The sequence below is a fragment of the Monodelphis domestica genome, chromosome 6 (genome assembly GCF_027887165.1).
Source record: "Monodelphis domestica isolate mMonDom1 chromosome 6, mMonDom1.pri, whole genome shotgun sequence".
NCBI classification, from domain to species: domain Eukaryota; kingdom Metazoa; phylum Chordata; class Mammalia; order Didelphimorphia; family Didelphidae; genus Monodelphis; species Monodelphis domestica.
Genome location: NC_077232.1, coordinates 79,752,969 through 79,774,045, shown reverse-complemented (window position 1 = coordinate 79,774,045; position 21,077 = coordinate 79,752,969). Strand labels below are relative to the sequence as shown.

The 21,077-nt window shown below is 36.0% G+C and overlaps 1 protein-coding gene across 10 annotated transcripts in view; it reads left to right on the top strand.

The window, feature by feature from the left end:
• LOC100022326 (DNA polymerase nu) overlaps positions 1-21,077 on the top strand; it is a 479,612-nt gene that overhangs the window by 213,393 nt on the left and 245,142 nt on the right. Inside the window, exon 1 of one of the 10 annotated variants that reach the window (XM_056802325.1) lies at positions 11,793-12,683. The exons of 8 other annotated variants lie outside the window; for them this stretch is intronic. In XM_056802325.1, coding sequence (XP_056658303.1) covers positions 12,657-12,683 — 27 coding nt within the window. In that variant the 5' untranslated portion in view covers positions 11,793-12,656. Of the gene's footprint in view, positions 1-11,792; positions 12,684-21,077 lie in introns of those variants that run through there. One more of the 10 variants, XM_056802324.1, reaches the window with a different exon arrangement.

The window sequence follows — 21,077 nt, the reverse complement described above, 5'->3', positions numbered from 1 at the left end:
CCCTTTTTGTTCCCTCCCCTCCCCCCTCTCTTTCCCTCCCTTTTTGTTTTCCCTTCCCCCCTCACCCCCTTGGTTTTCCCTTCTCCCTACCCTTGATGGGTAAGATAGAATTCAAGATCCCAATGGATCTGGATATTTTTCCCTCTCAGCGTTGATTTCCCTGAGGTTAAGGTTTAAGTAAAATACCCTCTCTTCCTCTCCTTCTTATATGAGTTTTCTTCCCCTCCCCTTCCCATGTGAATCTTTGTGTGAGAAAGATTATTCTATTTGGTCTTTCTTTACCCCCTATTTATACATTACATTTCCCCCACATATTAGTATACATAGATTGATAGAAATGTAGTCCTTATAGAAGAGAGTTTGAATAAAAGAAGAAGATAACATTTTTCTCCTTTCCCCTGTCCTTAATATTTACCTTTTCAGATATTCCTAGCTCTTTGTTTTTCGGTATCAAACTTTCCACAGAGCTCTGGTCTTTTCTTTGCAAAAAGTTGGAAATCTTCTATTTTGTTGAATGCCCATACTTTCCCTTGGAAGTATATAGTCAGTTTTGCTGGGTAGCTGATTCTTGGTTGAAGACCCAGCTCTCTTGCCTTTCTGAAGATCATGTTCCATGCCTTATGATCATTCAGAGTAGAACTTGCAAGGTCTTGTGTGACCCTGATTGGCATTCCTTTATATCTAAATTGTCTTTTTCTGGCTTCCTTTAGGTTTTTTTCTTTTGTTTGAGAGCTTTGGAATTTGGCAATTACATTCCTGGGAGTTGTCTTTTGGGGGTTTAGTGTAGAAGGTGTTCTGTGAGCTCTGTTAGTGGCTGTATTACCCCCTTGTTCTAGAATCGCTGGGCAATTTTCTTTGATTATATCTTGTATCACGATGTCGAGTTTGGTGTTTATTTCTGGCTTTTCTGGAAGTCCAATTATTCTTAAATTATCTCTTCTCCCTCTATTTTCCAGATCTGTCACCTTGTCAGTGAGATATTTTATGTTCTCTTCTAATTTCTTGGTATTTTGGCTTTGCTTTATTAATTCTTGCTCTTTTACAGGATCGTTGTCTTCCAGTTGCCTGATTCTGGCCTTTAAAGCCTGGTTTTCCTTTTCAGTTTGGTCACACCGGTTTTGTAGATACCATGGAAATATTGCAGGTTCAGATACCAGAGCACTAGTATAAAGCTAATATCACAATAAAGTAAGTAAGTCACACAAACTTTTTGGTTTCTGAGTGCATGTGAAAGTTATATTTATACTGTATTGTAGTCTATTAAGGGTAAAAGAGTATTATGTTTAAAAAGCCAAGATACATAACTTAATTTAATAAAATTCTATATTAGGCTGCTGACTGAAGAGGATCGTGGTTACTAAACATTAGGATAGCTGTGGAACAGTTTCTTAAAATAAGGCAACAATGAAGTTTGCTGCATTGATCGACACTTCCTTTCACTTATACATTTAGAGACCATTGTAGGGTTATTAATTGACCCAATTTCAATGTTGTTGTTTCCCAGGAAATAAGAAGACCACAGGAGAGGGAGAGAGACCAGGAACAGCCAGTTGATGAGGCAGTCAGAACATAATAGTATTTATCAATTAAGTTCACCATCTTAGAAGGGCATAGATCACCCAGTACAGCTATAATAGTAACATCAAAGGTAGCTGATCACAGTTCATCCTATCATATATAATAATAAAATGTTTGAAATATTGCAGGAATTACAAAAATATTACAAAGATACAGCATGAGCACATGCTGTTGGAAAATGACATCAATAAGCTAAATGCAGATTTTCCACAAACCTTTTTTTGGAGATATGCCTGTACTGAAAATTGCCTTCCTTTTAGAAAGCTGATAGAATTCAACTTCTAATGGGAGTTTTAATTTTACTAATGAGAAGAACCTTGCGATAACCACTAAGGCTCTCTAAATTTTGGTTTTCTCAGGTGGAAAAAGGGATAATATTACTCAGACTACCAACCTCATAAAGTTGCTGTCAGAAGGCATTGTTGGAGATGCTCAAACAAAGACTAGGTGGCAAGTTGTAAAGGATTGTTATAAAGGGGATATATCAGGATATGGGAATGAACTTGATGACCCTTTAGATTCCTTCTAACTTTCTTTTCGTATGTATTTGCCTTATTTTCCTAGCTATCTTATAAATTCCTTGAGATTAAGAACCATGCCTTAGTTTCCTTAACTTGTGGCTGTAGTACAATGGCTTATACATACAAATAATGCAATAAATATTTGTGAATTGTTTTGTTGGCAATAATGTCTTCGACTGTTATATATGCTTATTGTATGTTTTAGATTATTCTGAGGAGCAAACATGTGCCTCTGTTCTCAAAGAGTTTGTAGTCTAATTGGAGAAAATGCACAAATTATAAGAGAGTAAAATGTGTATAATTATTATAACATCCTCTCAGAACTCACAGGAGGGAGAAATTACTTATGACTGAGAGGAATTAGAGAAATTTGATTTATGCTTTCTGATTCTATTCTGATTCTATGCCAACTGGTCTTGCCAACCAACTTCATACTTTGTCAGATCCCTTTATCTTGTTATCTTCAAACACGCCTTTCTTTGTGTCACTTTTCTGGTCAGCAGTTTTCAGTGAATCTTTATTACTAACAGAATAAGATTCAAACTCCTCAAAAACTTGTTATTCAAAGATCTTAAAGTTTGGGCCTGAATATACATTTCTGTATCATATGATGACTACCCACTGGGCTTCTTTTCTAGGTAACAGGGACTGGTACAATTTAGATAAGCCCCACTAATTCTGTTAGGTGCTGTTAACCTATGAAAATCTTCTTCCATCACACATGGAGGAAATGGTCTACATCCAAACACCACAGTATTGACCTTTCTGGCTCCAACTAGATTTTCCTATGATCACTTTACTCACTTTTACTATGCTTATTTTGTCTTTTTTTTTTTTTTTTGGCAAGCAACAATCTACTCTCTCTATATCAGTTAAACTAATTGTCATTAGAATATACACTGAGTTTTTCTTCTTCATATCTTAGCTTATATTCCTACTCTCATTTGGGATGCCTTCCATCTTCCTCTCATTCAAAATCTTATACTCCCTTCAGAAAACCTTCAAGCTTTACCTCTTTCACAGTGTCTTCCCTCTCCATCTGATCTTGTATATATTATAGTTACACTTAATAAATCTTTATTGAAATGAATTGAATTGAATAGGATTGATTGAATAAACAGATAAAATGGAGAATGGAAGGTATATTCAGGTATTTGAAGAGCAGTCCTATGGAAGAGAGATTAGACTTATACTTGGCTCCACAACTAGGAAAAACAGAAGAAATTGCAGAGAGGAGCTATTTAGAGTCATCCAAAAGTGGAATTTGCATTAGTGTTATTGTAGGTCACAAACAGCAAACACATAATCCACAAAATTCTCCAGTGAGACTTGAGCCAGGTTAAAATATAATTGGAAAATATTTTTTAAATAAATTAAAATACTTACACAAATAAATTTACAGTTTAAAACTAATATGTGGTCCACAGGGATCTTTAAGTGTGGATTAGTATAGGAGAATTCTTGTTCAGATTCACACTTATACTATCTGACTTCTGAGATAGTTTTCTTTTTTTTTAACCCTTTCCTTCTGTCTTAGAATCAGTACTGTTTATTGGTTCCAAGGCAGAAGAGCAGTAAGAGCTAGGCAATGGGAAAGAAGTGACTTGCCCAGGGTCACACAGCTGGGAAGTGACTGAAGCCAAATTTGAACCCAGGGCATCCCCCCACCCCCCATCTCTAGGCCTGGTTGTCAATCCACTGAGCTACCTAGTGCCCCTCTTACTTTTCAACCAAGAGAAGTATGCACTTAATTTATTTGATTTGATCAAAGAAATCGGGCAATGTGAATCAGAATCACATAGTTGACATTTGAGATTATCTAGAGCAACCTGTTACCCAAAAGACAAATCCCCTCAACTATAACCCTGGTAAATGATCCTTCAGCTTCTCTTGAACACCTCTAATCATAGAATTTAGTGCATTGCCTGGCACAATATCAGTGTTTAATAAATGTTTATTGAATTGAAAGCAAAATGAGTACTTCACAGATATTCTTAACGCCTACATATTAGTTCTAGTTATACCCCTTTGAAACCCTGCAGAATTAATTTACTTCCTCTTCCAAATAACAACCCTTTCATTCTCACTTTGGCTTCATATTTCCATTCTAAAGCTCCCAGTTTCTTCACTCTGTCTTTATAGTCATGTTCTATTTAAGCCATATTCTGTTATGGTGGTTATTTTCTGAAATTCTTCTGATAAAACATAAATATTCTCAGGGATACCATATGATTACAAATTAAAATATTGCCTTCTCTAAGTAATTAAATTTTCAGGTAACCCAAAGGACAGTGAGAAGAGATTAAGAAGACTTAAAGCATATTTCTCATGTAACTCACATTCAAGAATTGCTGTTTTGGCAAAGAAATGTAGACTTAGAGAAGAAGGTGGTATATCCTGTGGTGGCTGCAAAGGATATTATTACATGGACAGCTACAGTGTACAACTGTACACTACTGTACTGACTCCCATGAAAATTTGAAAAATCCAGAGGAAGGCCTCTAGCCTATTAGGTAGATTCTTTGTAGAGGATCCACTGAAGAATATAAACAAAAATGTTAGAGATTAAAAGGGCATGACTGCATAATAATCTATGTATCAATGTACAATTCATAAAATTATATTAAAGATCAAGCAAGAACTAATTGAACCCTATTGATCTTCTTGTTGTGAGTATGGATTTGCTTTGCTTAAACTTTTGTGCAAAATTTTAATTGGTGTCAGTGTCATTTCTCTTGTCTATTTCCCATTTTTCATTGTCAATTACCTTTTAAGAAGTTCAAGACTTGAGTTACTTCAACTGCATAAATTATCTTTTCCTCGTTATTCTTCTCAATTCTTAGTAATTCTGCCTGTATACAGACTGCTGATTCAACAATAATTATCATCAGTAATATTAGTAACAAATCTTTTTTCTGTCTGTTAAATGTTATATAATTTTTTTCTTAAAATTATTTTCTTCTGGAGGAATTCCATGTGAACTGGAATGAACTCCAGTAATTGATGCAGAGTGAAAGGAGCAGAACCAGGAGAACATTGTACACAGAGACTGATACACTGTGGTGCAATCGAATATAATGGACTTCTCTACTAGCAGCAATGCAATGATCCAGGACAATTCTGAGGGACTTAAGAGAGAGAATGCTATCTACATCCAGAGAAAGAACTGTGGGAGTAGAAATAGAGAAGAAAAACAACTGCTTGATTATATGGGGGATATGATTAGGGACATAGACTCTAAACAATCACCCTAATGCAAATATTAGTAATATGGAAATAGGTCTTGATCAATGACACTTGTAAAACCCAGTGGAACTGCTCATTGGCTATGGGAGGGGGATAAGAGGAGAGGAAGGAAAGAACATGAATCATGTAACCGTGGAAAAATATTCCAAATCAATTAAATTAAAATTTTCAAATAAAAAATTTCTTAAAATTTATTCTAATGGTATAGCGTATGCTTGATGAAGAAATAGCCAGAGATACAATGTCATCTGGGGATTTTACAAACAAATTTATATTCTAATCCAGAGATATTTTGGCAGATATTTCTCTCAATTTGGCAAGCCAGATGTTTGCTGACTAAGGTACTTTCAGGGCTTTTTTGATTTCTCAACTTCATTCTTTTTTCTGGTTTCCTTCATAATAAGAATGTGAAGATTGATACAACTAAACTTCTCTACATTATTTCTACTAATTGGTCATTGGATGCCCACATTTAGAGTAACAACAGTCAAATTAAAATTATAACTAGCATCCTCCACCCCCTTTCCTGCTACTTTGCCATCATTATTGCAGGAGGAGAAGGGGGCCACACAAGACTGTGAACCATTTTGTACTTCCCTTTTAATTCCATGGGTTGCCATGGCCAAAAAGGTCATTAGCAAGGGCTAGCTGACTGTTGAAAATCTTCTCCATATTTAGGTAGGGTGGTTCTCAGAAGGACATAACTTCCCAGAATAAGGAATTGGTAATCTCTTTTTATTCTTTGGTCATCATTACCTCATCTGAAATATTTTGTTCAGTTCTCTACACCACAGTTTTTATTTTTAAAATGTATTTATTAGAATATTTTTCCATGATTCTATTATTCATGTTTTCTTCCTCCTCTCTTCACTTCCCTCTTACCTCCCAGAGTTGACAAGCCCTGGGTTATACATGAATTGTTGAAAACTTATTTCTATATTAATTATATTTGTAATAGAGTGAATTTTTAATACCAAACCCCCCAATCATATTCCCATATAACCAAGTGATAAGTCATGTTTTTCTTCTGCATTTCTGATCCCACAGTTCTTTCTCTAGATATGGATAACATTCTTTCTCATAAATCCCTCAGGATTATCCTTGATCATTGCATTGCTACTAGTAATAAAGTCTATTACATTGGATTGTTCGACAATGTTCACTTTAGGTATACAGTATTCTCTTTGTTTTGCTCATTTAACTTTGCATCAGTTCATGAAGGTCTTTTCAGTTCATATAGAAATCAAGCAGTTCATTATTCCTTATAGCACAATAGTATTCCATCACCATCATATACCACAATTTGTTCAGCCATTCCCCAATTGAAGGGCATCCCCTCATTTTCCAATTTTTTGCCACCACAAAAAGTGTAGCTATAAACATTTTTGTACAAACATTTTTCATTATATCTTTGGGGTACAAAACCAGTATGGGCACCACAGTTTTTAAAAGACTCTACTGAAGAGCATTCGGAGGAAGGCAAGAGTTTTGAATCTAAGCCATATAATAATCAATTGAAGGAATAAGAAATACTTAGCCTGAAAAAAGACTCAGTGGAGAAAGAATAGATCTCTTCAGATATTGGAAGGGTTGTCAGATTGATATAACTGTTGGGTTTCAGGAATGGATTTGGATGTTACTTTAGGCCAGTAACCTGGTTTGGAAGGCTATTCAAGCCCAGTGCAGGCAGAGCCAGACCGTGAGATCACACACACACACACACACAAACACACACACACACACACACACACACACACACACACACACACTCAAAACCCTAGGTTATAAATTTCAGGTGTTTAATATAATAAATATAGGTTGGAAGGGATTTGGATATACCTTACTCTATTATAAATATCTGTACCTCCCCCGATCTATAAATCTCTCCACAGAGATTGCTTCTGAGTGGTTCCCTACTCTATTCCCTATACTTACTATATAACCTCAAAATTAGTAAACTTACCTAAGCTAATGTTAAACCCCCTTTGGATAATCTAAAGGTAAAAGGTATGTGTGCAAGTCTGATAGAGCCCAACAATGGTCTCACAATCATCTGTTAGTTGTCTCAGTACAGGAATTCAGTAGGTATCAAAAAGCCAACAGGTACAGGATAATCCAAACAGCAATAAAATGTGATGAACAAGCAATCAAATGTCACAGGCAAAAGCTAATTCTCCTCAGGTCCACCCAGATGGAAAAAGCCATAGCCCTAGGCTTAACTGTCTCTCCCCAATAGCAGCTGCTCTCCTCAGAATTCCCAAACCCTACCCTTTTCCTGTCAGTCTGCAAACACACACATTTAACTTTTACTCATAACAATACAAAAGAAGGATTAGAATTGTTTATTTAGACTTATAATTTTTGTTCTCAGCTAGCAGAACCAATAGCAATGGATAGAAGCTGTATGTGTGTGTGTATATATATATATATATATATATATATATGTATAGTGATATTTAAAAGAGTGGGTGCCATAAACTTTAAGAGTTAAAATGGTTGAAGATATAAATTGTGATAAATATAAGAGTGGGTGAGTAAGTTGTGACCGCAGAAAATATGTTTTCACTGCAGTGTCTTGTTTTTAAATCAAATATAAGGTGGTTGCCAGGGAAATATTCCTAATTATGAATATACCCAAGTCAACTGTGTTTTATAAAGAATTTAATTAATAATACAATGAGGAATCAGAGAGAGAAAGAGAGAGAGAGAGAGAGAGAGAGAGAGAGAGAGAGAGAGAGAGAGAGAGAGAGAGAGAGAGAGAGAGAGAGAGAGAAAGGAAAAAATGAGAAAAGAATAGGCCGGCCCAGGCAGCCCTGGCCAACCCAGGCCTAAGCCCTAAAAGAAAAGATCAGTCAGTCCTTAATCACTCACCATAAGATCTGTTCAAGCGAGGATTCAGGGGGACAGAGTCTCCCAGAGGGAGTTCCAGCCAGAGTCAGCCTCCCTTGAGAGACCTCCTTAGAGATTGTCCTTCTCTCAACAACCTCCTTAGAGGCTGTCTTTTGAGAGCTTCAGAGATCCTGTTTTTCAGCTTTTCCTTTCCTTATAAAGGGAAATTTTCCTTTGTCACCTCCCCTAAATTCTTACATCTACCAATCACAGTAGACGTTTTTCAAAGGACAGACCATTCTTAGTCCACACCTAAGAAGGTGTGGATTTTTGAGTAATTCACACCAGGAAAGCTCTGAGTAAGTTTCCCAGTTCTTTGTTCCTTGTAAATTCACAAGTTGCCTGACCTTTATAGGTACTTATCAACCTTTTGTATTAGTCTTAAAAATAGGCATGGCTTAAGTATGGGTTTAAGTACTTTTCATTGTTCAGCAAGGAGTTTTTTCTCCTAAAGCAGTCTTAAGTACGGGTGGAGTAGAGGTCTTCCCATTTTTGATCTAAGTAGAGTTCTCACATTCCAAATGGGGAATGGTCCCAATAGGGAATTGTCCCAATGAAAAATTCCTCAATGGGGAATTTTTTAACATTCACAAGTCTGAGAAATTTCAAGATTCACTATATATATATATTTAGCTTTATGTCAGTAAAAACTTCCCCAAGAATTAAAATTGTCCAAAAATGGAACAAGATTCTTTTGGAACTATTAGGTTCCCTTTCTTTGCAGTAAAGACTGAAGGACCCATAGTTGGAAATGGTATAGTGAGATTTCTTTCTGGGTATGTATTAGACAATATGACTGTTGAGATCTATCTACTTCACACTCAAATTTGGTGATTCTGCTAAAACACTGGTGCCCTCTAAGGGAAGTGGGAGTGCTCCTATCAATATTATAAATCTGTTGAAACATTAAGGTTAAACATTTTTTGAAAGAAGTTTTTGCAGTATCAGGAAGACTTAATCAAACACATTAATTCAAGTAATTAACTTTATTTTGTTTTAAAGAACATGCAGGTTCAGATGTTTATTAATGTGAAGAAAGGAATAAACTTCATTAAAGAAGTGATAAGACTGTGTAATAATCTTCTAGTAAGCCTTCCCATAATACTGAAATTATATATATTTTTAAAATATACTTTTTAGCACTTTAGGTATTTATACAGAAAAGTTGAAAATCAATAATTAATTTTATCATATGTCTGCATTGGGAAAAGTAAGGTTTAATGGCTTTTGTATGCTGGCAAACATAAGAACAAAAAAAGCAGTGAGGAGTCATGTTTATGTCTGGACAAGAAAAGTATATAGTGAAAGTGGTAGAAATTCCAGTGTTTAAATTGTTTCCAAATGACATTGAGCAAAAAAAATTTTTGTTACATGTAAAAACAATTTTTGACAATTGTTTTTGACACTTTAAAATTCAGATTATCTCTCTCCCTATCTTCCCATAGGCAACGAATAGTCTGAAATAGGTCATACCCATATTTTCATGTAGTACATATTTCTATGTTGTCCATGTCATGATAGAAGACATATATCACACATACAATAAAAAAGGAAACATAGTGGAAAATGCCATGCTTTTATCTGTACTCAGATTCCAACAGTTCCTTCTTTGGCTGTAGATAACTTTTTCATCATGAGTCCTTTAGGATTATCTTGGAGACTTGCTTTGCTTATAATGGTTTAGCCGTTCACAGTTGATCATCATATAATATTTCTGTTACTATATACATTGTTCTCCTGGTTCTGTTCACTTCACTCTGCATCAATTCATATAAGTCTTTATAGGTTTTTTCAAACCCATCCTATTCATTGTTCCTTATGATGCAATAGTATTCCATCACAACCATATACTTGTTCATCCATTCCCCAAGTGATATACAACCAATTCTACATCACAACAAAAATTGCTGCTAGAAATATTTTGATTTAGGTATCTTATCCCTGATCTCTTTAGAATATAGACATTGGGCAGAATATTGAAATGTTCTTCATTTGCCAATGGCCTGTTGAAATCCTACCTTCAAGAGCCAATTGAAATGACACCTCTTCTATAAAGTCTTCCTTGATTTCTCTTAAACAATAATATTCTCTCCTTCCTTTGAGCTCACAGCACTTTATCCAAACATCTTTTATATAACTTTTTGTCTTCTTTCTCCTACAAATTGGAAGAATGTTGAGGGCAATAACTGTAACTCCCCAAGGAACTTACAATAGTGAATTCAATATAGTAAGTTTTTAGTAGAAGAATAAGTAACTTCCTTTATTCAATAAAAAGCTATTGAATAAAGCAGTTTTATATTCTACCTAATATTTTGTTTATAGTTTTTCCCCTTCCAGTTCTTTTTTATGATAGTTTAAATAAGCCCAATATTTGAACCTCTTGAGTCACTAATGTATAACATTGTCAGTCATTCACACTAAAATTCCTGTTTATTACTGTTTGTTATTACTCCAGACAAAACTGACACTTTAAACATGTCTTTCTGAACTGGAAAAGGCTGCTGCAAATGAAGAGTTTCCTATAAATAGAAACTGATTGCATTTCCCACAGATGGATTCTCCTGAGTTCTGGCAAAGTTATTATTGTCTGGGTTTTCAGGGAAAGGCAATTTTGTTTAGATATGTAGTATAACCATTTTTCTTCTGATTATCCCTCTTTCAGCTGAGTATTATGAAACTTTATACATATATGCACATGTATATATATACACATATGTATATATTTATATATAATTCTGGTATTCATGCTTAAATTTACATAATACATGTACTTATCCTTATCCTGGGGATTTAACTCATTGACTCCTAGGAGTTAAATCATATTTAAAATTATATTTCTCCCATAGAGTATGACTTCCATAAAAGTTTTCTTCTAGTACCTCATCATTGTGTAGAGATGATCCAACACCAGAGGAGTACAAACACTGCCAGACCTATATTGTATGTTTTATAATGGACTGGGGACTACTGCCATAGACTACATGGATAAATGTAGGGATGCTCATTATCAGATGATTGGCTACTAGAGGGTTGATTTTTGGCAAAGTAGCTTTTGAAAAATTACTTATTAAGGATTGAAGTTAGGGGTGTGATCTGTATCAGTGGAGAGAGTTCTTATACTGATGAAATCTCAACTCTTCGACAGGCCATGTAGAATCAGTGAGAATATATCTGTGGCTCTTCATAACCAGAAAATTAAAACAAACCCATTGTAAGAAGTGTATGTTTAGGAATTCATTATTTGACATCTATCTTCATGGGTGCAAAAAATAATAAATTATGAGACATTATTATCTTAAGACTATTAATTGAGAATTATTATATCCTGATGATTCTTCCTTAAAATGGGGTGGATAGCTTTGGAGACAGTGGGGACCAAGAAACATGAAAGGAACAAGAACATCTCGGGGTCCTTTCCTAAAACCCCAAGGCAGTGAATCAATGAAGAAAATAGAATAGCTTTAGTGTTCCATATTTTCCATGACTGGAGGTGAGTGGGGGGGGGGTGGGCAGGGATGAGAGGAGCTATATGTGAACATATTCTCAATTATTCAGTCCATAAGCATTTATTAAGAGCCTACTGTGTTCCAGGAACCATGCTGAGCTCTGGGGATACAAAAAAAGGCAGGAGATAATCCTTACCTCCAAGAGCTCACAATCTCATGAAGGAGACAACAAGCAAACAGATGTACACATGTGCTACAAAATAAGATAAATAGAAAATAATTAACAAAGAGAAGGCACTAGGACTAAGAGGGATCCAGAAAGGCTTCCTGTAGAAGGTAGAATTTTAGAGAACTTGAAAGAAAATAGAGATGAGGAGGGAGAATATTCCAAGGAGGGAGGACAAAGAAATGCCTGGCACTAAGAGATAGTGTGTCTTGTTCATGGAATAATGGTAGGAGACCAGGTGTCACTAGATAGAAGGGGGTGTAAAGTAAAAGAAGGAAAGCCATGCTAGATTATGGAAGACTTTGAATGACAAACGGGATTTTGAATTTGATCCTGGACATGATAGGGAGCCATTAGAATTTAGTGAGTATGGAGATATGGTCAGACATGCTTTAAGAAAATTGCTTTGGTGACTGAATGTAGGATGAACTAAATGGAGAGGTTTGTAGTGGAAAGACTCACCAGCAGGCAATCACAGTAGTCCATGTGTGAGGTGATAAGGATCTGCACCTGAATGGTGGCAGTGTCAGAAGAGAGAAAGGACAGATTAGGGAGATGTTGCCAAGGTGAAATTGACAGGCCTTGGCAACAGATTGTTGTGGAGGATGCGGAGGGTGAAGAGTTGAGGATAATATCTAGGCTGTGGGCCTGAGGAAAGTTTAGAAGAGGGGAGGGTTTAGGGGAAAGATAATGAATTCTGTTTTGGACATGTTGTGTTTAAGATGTCCACATCCAGTTTGAGATATTTGAATGGCTGTCGAAGATGCAAAGCTGGAGGTAAGCAGAGAGGTTAGGACAGGATAATCGGTAGACTGAAAGTCATCAGCCTAAAGATGATAATGAAATCCACAGGAGCTGTTAAGCTCACCTAATATAGTATATAGAGAGAAGAGGACCCCAGATACAACGCTGTAGGACACCTAAGGTTAGAAGGTGAGATCTGAATAAGCATCTAACAAAAGAGACTAAGATCAATAGGAGAAGAACCAGAAGAGAGTGGTGTCTTAAAAACCTAGATAAGACTATCAAGGAAGAGAGAGTAATCAGCAGTGCTAAAGGCTGCAAAAAGGTTAAAGAGAATGAGGACTGAGAAAAGCTATTGGACTGATCAGTAGGAGCCTACTGGTAACTTTGGAGAGGGAGGTTTTGTTGGCATGACCAGGTAAGAAGCCAGATGTAGGGGATTAATTTGAATGGGGGGGTGAGTATTTCAACAGTTTAGAAGAATGAATGTACTACCAAACAGAAAGATAGATGCAATTTATGAACCACTTTTTTTTAGAGCTATCATAACCATATAGAAAACTGAAGCTGTGCACCAATCCACTCCATACCAGCAGGTTTAACAGCAAGAAAACTCAACATTTAGTTTTCCGCTGTAGGTCCCTGTCGTAGGTCAGTGAGGGGAATACAGAGATGAATAAGACAGGCCACTGCACTCAGGAAGTTAACAATATGGTAGGAGGACAAAATATAGAAACAAATAACCATGGTATCTAATATGAACAAGGTGCCAAAAGAATTGTTGAATAAACAAGAAAAAATGAAAGCCAGTTTTGTAGTATATTTTTCTTATCAACAGTGGGAGGAGGGTAATGCCTCTTTCATGGGGAGGTGAGATCTCTCTAGAATAAGACTTTCATGATCCACTCTTCCCAGTCCACTACCACATTTTACAGTGTAGATTGATTATAAGATGAATCTATGGATTTAGTTTTTTTATTCCTTTATTCAAAAATCTTTAGTAGTTACCCATTAGCCACTGAGTAAAGTCCATGTTTTTGTTTTTGCTTTTTGGGACTTTGAGCTCTCCATAATTTGAGACTCTCCTGCTTTTTTAGCCAGCTCTCATATCACTTTCCTCCATGCTCCAGGCAAAATGGACACATCTCATGTTCTCTGAACATTAAAAATGCCTTTCTGCCTCTGTACCTGTGATCATGCTGTTTCCAATGCCTGGGATGCCTTTTCCCCTCTTGTTGACTATTTAATTCTTATCCATACTTTAAAGCCCAGCTCAAATGCCACCTTTCCTACAAAGCCTTCCCTGAAGCTTACTGTCAGTAATCTTCTCCCTTTGACCTCACGTAACATTTTATTTTGAAATCTTTTAATATAGTTAGCATATAATATTATTAATCAAATTTATCTTTGCCTCTTCTACTAATATGTAAATTCTAGGAAACTTATGGCTTTGACTGTATAATATTCATAAACATTGAGATATAATTTGGTGAGACTAGAAGTGTGAGTGTACTTTAAAGGATTTGATATCATCTTCTCTATAACACTGCCCTCTTACTAAGCTTGCTTGTTTCATAATGACTATAATAAGATGTCCCTAGACAGACCAACTTTGTTTGAAACTGAAAGTAATATTCAATCCATTTTTGATATTAAATGAAGAAAAGCATTGTTCTTCATGCTAACTGTTATGTAACTACAATGCCTAGATGTGGGAGAATCTGGCTAATGTAAGTTACTTGGATGTTGCTGCAGATTTGATGGAACAGACAGGCTCATTGGTCCTGCAGGGTTCTCAGCAATGATCTGCTTTGTGGTGACTACAGAATAGATCAGCAATGAGGAGAACTTATATGCAACAAAAAATGGGGCACTGGAACCAAACCAAACACACCAGGCTGCCCTGGCATTTCTTTCTTCTATTATCTTATGGGAATTCTCATTGGAAAACTAAGGGTCCTTATGAAACCCTTGTCATCTTACAACATAGAAAATAGGACCAAAGTGCGGTATTAATATTATAGATTTTTGGAAGTGCTCATCCTACAGTGAATATAAACTTGCCCTCCTATACATTCTATTTTAGTTCTCCTGATGATTTTGTCAATATTCATATTTCAGTATCTTTATTTTCAGCTGCGGTCTTAAGGGAAGTCCTTGATTATGGGTGATGATGGATATTCTGAAATTTTTGTGCCCAATTTTGGACAATATTACTTCACATTCCTCCTCCCTTAGCTGTGTCCTGGTTTTCTCCCTGAAATGTATATTCACTGCAACTAAAGAGGTTGAACACTAGAAAAAGACTACCCATATATTTTAAAACCACAAAACAGTTGAATGAATGAATGACAAGGCATTAATTAATTTGCTTACTACAAGCAAAGTGCTATGTTAAATGTGTGGGATACAAATAGAAAAGTAAGACAGTATTTATTCTCAGGGAACTCACATTCTAATAGAGGGAGATAATACCTGCAGGAGGTCTCAGCTGCAAGTTGGTCTAAAAGCCCCAGAGCAGATGATAATTAATTTCCTTTCATATTATTTCAATTGATAAGACTACATCCATTACCTATACTAAACCATTTGACAATCCTTAAGATCTTTGGTGGCAGACAGTGTCTTTTTCTAGTCTTCAGTGATTTTGACTGATGAGAAGACAGATGCTGCCTCTCCCCAGAGAAAATTCGGGCTGCAGTCAAGGAGAGTTGATGTTTTGAGGGCAATGCTGTTCTTCCTTGGGCTCTGGGAATAAGGGCTTTCTTCAGTCAAGTCTGAGGGGAGTCTGAGGGTTCAAAGTAGTGGCAGTGGTTTAACTTGCCTCACATGTGACACTCCCTGTCCTTCCACTGGGAGGTCCTGCTGTGTCAGCTAGACACTGTCTAGCTGTCCTATGGGTAGCAATTGGTCAGTAGTTGGTAGAAATGGCCAACCATCTGCATAGGAGTTGCTCCCCTGGATAATGGCATCATCATCTGAGCTAGAAATATGTCCAATGCTCTTGGGGTAGGAAGCATTATAGTTCCCAGCACTCTTACTTTCCTGACAATGAAAGTTAGTGGTTGATGCTAGTGATGGCAAGAATGGAAGATCCATTTTTCATAGAGGTTAAATTATAGTCATGAGGGGGCCAGGCTAGACACAGGATTATTGGTCTGTGGAATATTCTTACTCCTGGAACTCTTGACCTTGGCATACAGACCTAGATATCTGCGGGGAAATGGTAGCTTCCCTCCTTTCTTCCTTTCTTCCTTTCTTCCTTTCTTCCTTTCTTCTTTCTTTTTTTCTTCCTTTCTTCCTTTCTTCCTTTCCTTCTTCCCTCCTTCCTTCCTTCCTTCCTCCTTCCTTCCTTCCTTCCTTCCTTCCTTCCTTCCTTCCTTCCTTCCTTCCTTCCTTCCTTCCTTCCTTCCTTCCTTCCTTCCTTCCTTCCTTCCTTCCTTCCTTCCTTCCTTCCTTCCTTCCTTCCTTCCTTCCTTCCTTCCTTCCTTCCTTTCTCTCTTTCTCTCTTCCTTCCTTTCTTCCTTTCTCTCTTTCTCTCTTCCTTCCTTCCTTCCTTCCTTCCTTCCTTCCTTCCTTCCTTCCTTCCTTCCTTCCTTCCTTCCTTCCTTCCTTCCTTCCTTCCTTCCTTCCTTCCTTCCTTCCTTCCTTCCTTCCTTCCTTCCTTCCTTCCTTCCTTCCTTCCTTCCTTCCTTCCTTCCTTCCTTCCTTCCTTCCATCTTGGAATCAATACTGTGTATTGGTTCCAAGACAGAAGAGTGGTAAGGGTTAGGCAATGGGGGTGAAGTGACTTGCCCAGGGTCTCACAGCTGGGAAGTGTCTGAGGACAGATTTGAACCTAGGACCTCCCATCTCTGGGCCTGGCTCTCAATCCACAGAGCCACCCAGATACTCCTCAGGGTGCCTTTCTACTCAGTTAGGTTGGATTGCCTGCCCATTAAGTGGCAATCTAATAATCATTAAATGTCTAATGTGTACAGATCACTGCTAGAAACTAAGTAATATGCAGACTTGTGATCTTTGTGAAGAACCATTTCCAAAAAATAGAATGGACTGCCTTGGAAGATCATGGTAGAAAAATGACCATTTATCAGGAATGTGGTAAGAGGAGATTCTTGTTCAGGTATAGATTAGACTAGATGTCCTTTGAACTTCTTTCCAGCCCTGAGATTCTGTGAGATACAAAGGCAAATAAGATACAGTACTTGCCTTAATAATCTAGCAGAGAAAAAGCATGCACAAATAATTATAATACAAAATTGATTATGTTAACTATGTACTGAGTTCCAGATGTAAGAAAGATCATTTCCAATTTGAAGATCCAGGGAAGGCTTCCAGGAAGAGGTGACCCAGACAGACATGTTCTTGTGCCAGTATTCTATGTCTATGAATTTCATCTCTTTAAGGAAGTTCAGAATTGGAAGGGACTTTAGAAATTCTCTAGTTTGACATACTTGTCTAGGCCAGAATATTAAAATATTGTCAGCAATAAGCTGATTGCTGCTTAATATACTTTGTCCTAATAAAATGTTTTGTAGATAATGTCTACTTGGAAACACTGTTTCTTGGAATTATTAGGTTTATGAAATCATAAAATCTCAGAGTGGGAATGGACTTCAGAGATTTATCTAGCACAATTTCTTTCCCAGTTCAGGAGTACTACTACAAACTGTCTAGTAAGTGGTCATCTAGTCTCTGTCTGACTATGTTTAGTGATGGAGAATTTCCTCCTCCTTGAGACAGTCTATTTCACTTTTGAAACATGTTAGAATGTTTTTTCTCACATGGTTCCAAATTCCAGATTCTTTTGACTTAAACATCTAAAAAGATTATCTTGCTTCTTTGAATGGAAAAAGCATAATACAGAATGGTCACATATGGGTAGTTTTCATGTAAAATTTTCATTGGAATGTAATTATTCTCAGATTTTTGGTTAAATGGATCATTTTGGCAGCTATAAAACGAAGGTAGTTAGATGACAACCAAGTTCTGTTAGCTCTACATTCTATGATCCTATGATAATTAGCTAGTGCAAAAATTATTAGCCCCATTTTACAAGTAAGGAAATTGAGACTTAGTAAAGTTAAATGATTTGCCCAAATTCATAGCTGTAACATATTGTCAGAAGTGGGATTTGACTCAGGTCGTCTATATTCTTTCACTGTACTACAAAGAAAAGAAAACAAAACTGGAAAAGGATATGGGAAAAAGGAACAGGAAAAATAGGAAATAGATTAATGCTAGATAAGAACTTTCCCAAGGATACTTTGTTTCTTCCATCTTCTAATTGCCTTTCTTGTTTGCTTTTCTTGGTTCATAACTTCTTATCCATGATTTCAGTGATAACAGCAGTGTCCTCAAACTGCAATTGGTGGCTTTCCAGGAGTGGTCAATGAATATAATAAGCCTCTGCTCTTTTAGCTCTTGCTAGAATCTCAACTAAGACTCCAGCACATTCTGTACTTTCAATTCTGACTAGTGTATAAACTTTGTCAGCACCCTTTCTAGTCAATCATGGATCACAGACTACTTTTGCAAACCATTATTCTACCTGAATAAAAGAATTGTCTAAATTTTAAAAGGAATCACCTGTTTATTCAATTAGCCAATTATTGAATTGACCTATTGCTTGACCTCTAAAGTAACACTAGTTTGTCACTTTCACTCTTACTGTATGGTGGCCAGAAATGAAGATGTTCCAGATTTAGTCTGACTATTCTAGAGAACAGAAGGACTATTATTTCAATCACCATACTCTAATTTCTTTTTTTTTTTAACCCTTACGCTCTGTCTTGGAACCAATATTGAGTATTGGTTCAAAGGCAGAAGAGTGGTAAGGGCTAGGCAATGGGGGTTAAGGGACTTGCCCAGGGTCACACAGCTGGGAAGTGTCTGAGGCCAGATTTGAACCTAGGACCTCCCATCTCTAGAACTGGCTCTTAATCCACTCAATCCGCAATACCCAGCTGCCCCCACCATACTCTAATTTCTATTAATGTAGCATTAGCTTTATAAGTAAATATATAAATATTGTTAACTCATATTAAATTAATGATTGCCTAAAAATTCTTCAGTTCTTTTTTTACATGAAATACTGCGATGGTAGATCAATAGGAATTGATATTTATAATTTCTTATAATCAGTAAATGAATGTTGGTTTCTAGTGATTGCCATATTACTTTCCAAATGTTTGCCAAATATTTGAAAGTAGTTCTAAAAATTTTTCACGACTTAACTCCAACTTGCAGTATGCTTTTGTCCCCAGAAATCAACCTTTCCACATCACATTTTGGAAAACTGAGATAATATTTGTGCCTCTATCTTTTCTTCTGGCATTCGTCTTCAAAATTTCACTAAGATAAATTCAAAGGTCAACAACTGCCTAAAATAAAGGTGAAAATCAATACCAAATTTAAAGAAAGAATAAAGGATTGACAATATTGTGACAGTTTCAGGAAATCCAACTGGGTCTATATAGCAAACTGTTAACAAGAAAATAGTAAATGGATATATGTAGCTGATATAAAAGTTTCTATAATGAAGTCAAAAGATATCAGAAATCATAGAAAAAAGCACCTAATGTTTTTTTCAGAAAGATAAAGCACCAGCACATTACATATTTAGAATACAAGATTATTTGTAAAACAATATACCTTTTAATAAAAGATAATTATGGCTAAAGACAGCAAAGGAAAAGTAATGAATGCTGGAGGGGATATGGCAAAACTGGGACCTTAATGCATTGCTGGTGGAGTTGTGAATTGATCCAACCATTCTGGATGGTAATTTGGAACTATGCCCAAAGGGCGCTAAAAGACTGCCTACCCTTTGACCCAGCCACAATACTCCTGAGTTTATACTCCAAAGATATCATAAGGAAAAAGACTTGAACAAAAATATTCATAGCTGCACTCTTTGTGGTGTGAAAAAAATTGGAAAATGAGGGGATGCCCTTTAATTGGGGAATGACTAAACAAATTGTGATATCTGTTAGTTATGGAATACTATTGTGCTCAAAGGAATAATGAACTACAGGAATTCCATGTGAACTGTAATGACCTCCAGGAATTGATGCAGAGTGAAAGGAGCAGAACCAGGAGAACATTATACACAGAGACTAATACACTATGGTGCAATTGAATGTATTGGACTTCTCTACTAGTGACAATGCAATGATCCAAGACATTTCAGAGTGACTTATAAGAAAGAACACTATCCACATGAGGAGGAAGAACTGTGGGAATAGAAACACAGAAGAAAAACAACTGCTTGATCACAAGGGTTTATGGGGATGTGATTGGACATATAAACTCTAAATGATCACCCCAATGCAAATATTAATAATATGGAAATAGGTCTTGATCAACGACACATGTAAAGCCCAGTGGAATTGTGTGTCATCTATGGGAGGGGGCTCAGAGAAGGGGAGGGAAAAAATATGAATGTAGTAACCAAGGAAAAATATTCAAAGCAATTAATTAAATAAAAATTTCCAAAAAAAAAAATGGTTGGATCAGTTCACAGCAATACCAACACTTTATTAGTGTTGCTATTTTCCCACCAAATTTCCCCCCCCAAAATTTGTCATTTTGTCCTTTTGTCATTTTAGCCAATCTGAGGGTATGAGATGATGTCTCAGAATTGTTCGGGTTTTCATTTTTCTAATCAGTAGTGATTTAAAGCATTTTAATATACCTAAATATATGACTTTATTCATCTTTTCCCCACTTATCAATTGAGGAATGACTTTTATTCTTATATATTTGACAAAGTTCTCTATATATTTTATATATATGAGACCTCTATCTGAGAGGCTGTCTATAAATTTCCACCTAATTTTCTTCTTTCCTTCTAATGTTGGTGACATTTATTTTTTGTACAAAACCTTTTTCAATTTAATATACTAAAAATTAAACATTTTATATCTCACAATGCTCTCCATCTCTTGTTGACTCATAATTCCTCTTGTGTCCATAAATCTGATAGATAACATGGCATCTCCTTTTATATCTAGATCACTTATCCATTTTGATCTTATCTTATGAATGGTATAAAATATTAGCCTATGCCTATTTTTTGCCAAACTACTTTACAGTTGTCCCGACAATTTTTTTTTACTAAATAATGCTCTCTTATCCCCAAATCCTAGATCTGCGTTTTTGTCAAATATAGTTATTTTTAATACTATTTGTTGTATGTCTGTCCCATTCTACTGATCTAACTTTCTATTTTTTATCTAATATCAGAAAGTTTTGATAATTACTGCTTTATAATACAATTTAAAATCTGCTATTGCCAGATTTCCTTCCTTTACATTTTTTATTAATTCTTTTGATACTCTTATTCTTTTGTTCTTCTAAATGAATTTTGTTATGATTTTTTCTAGTTCAATAAAATAAGTTTTTGGTAATTTAGTTGGAATGGTA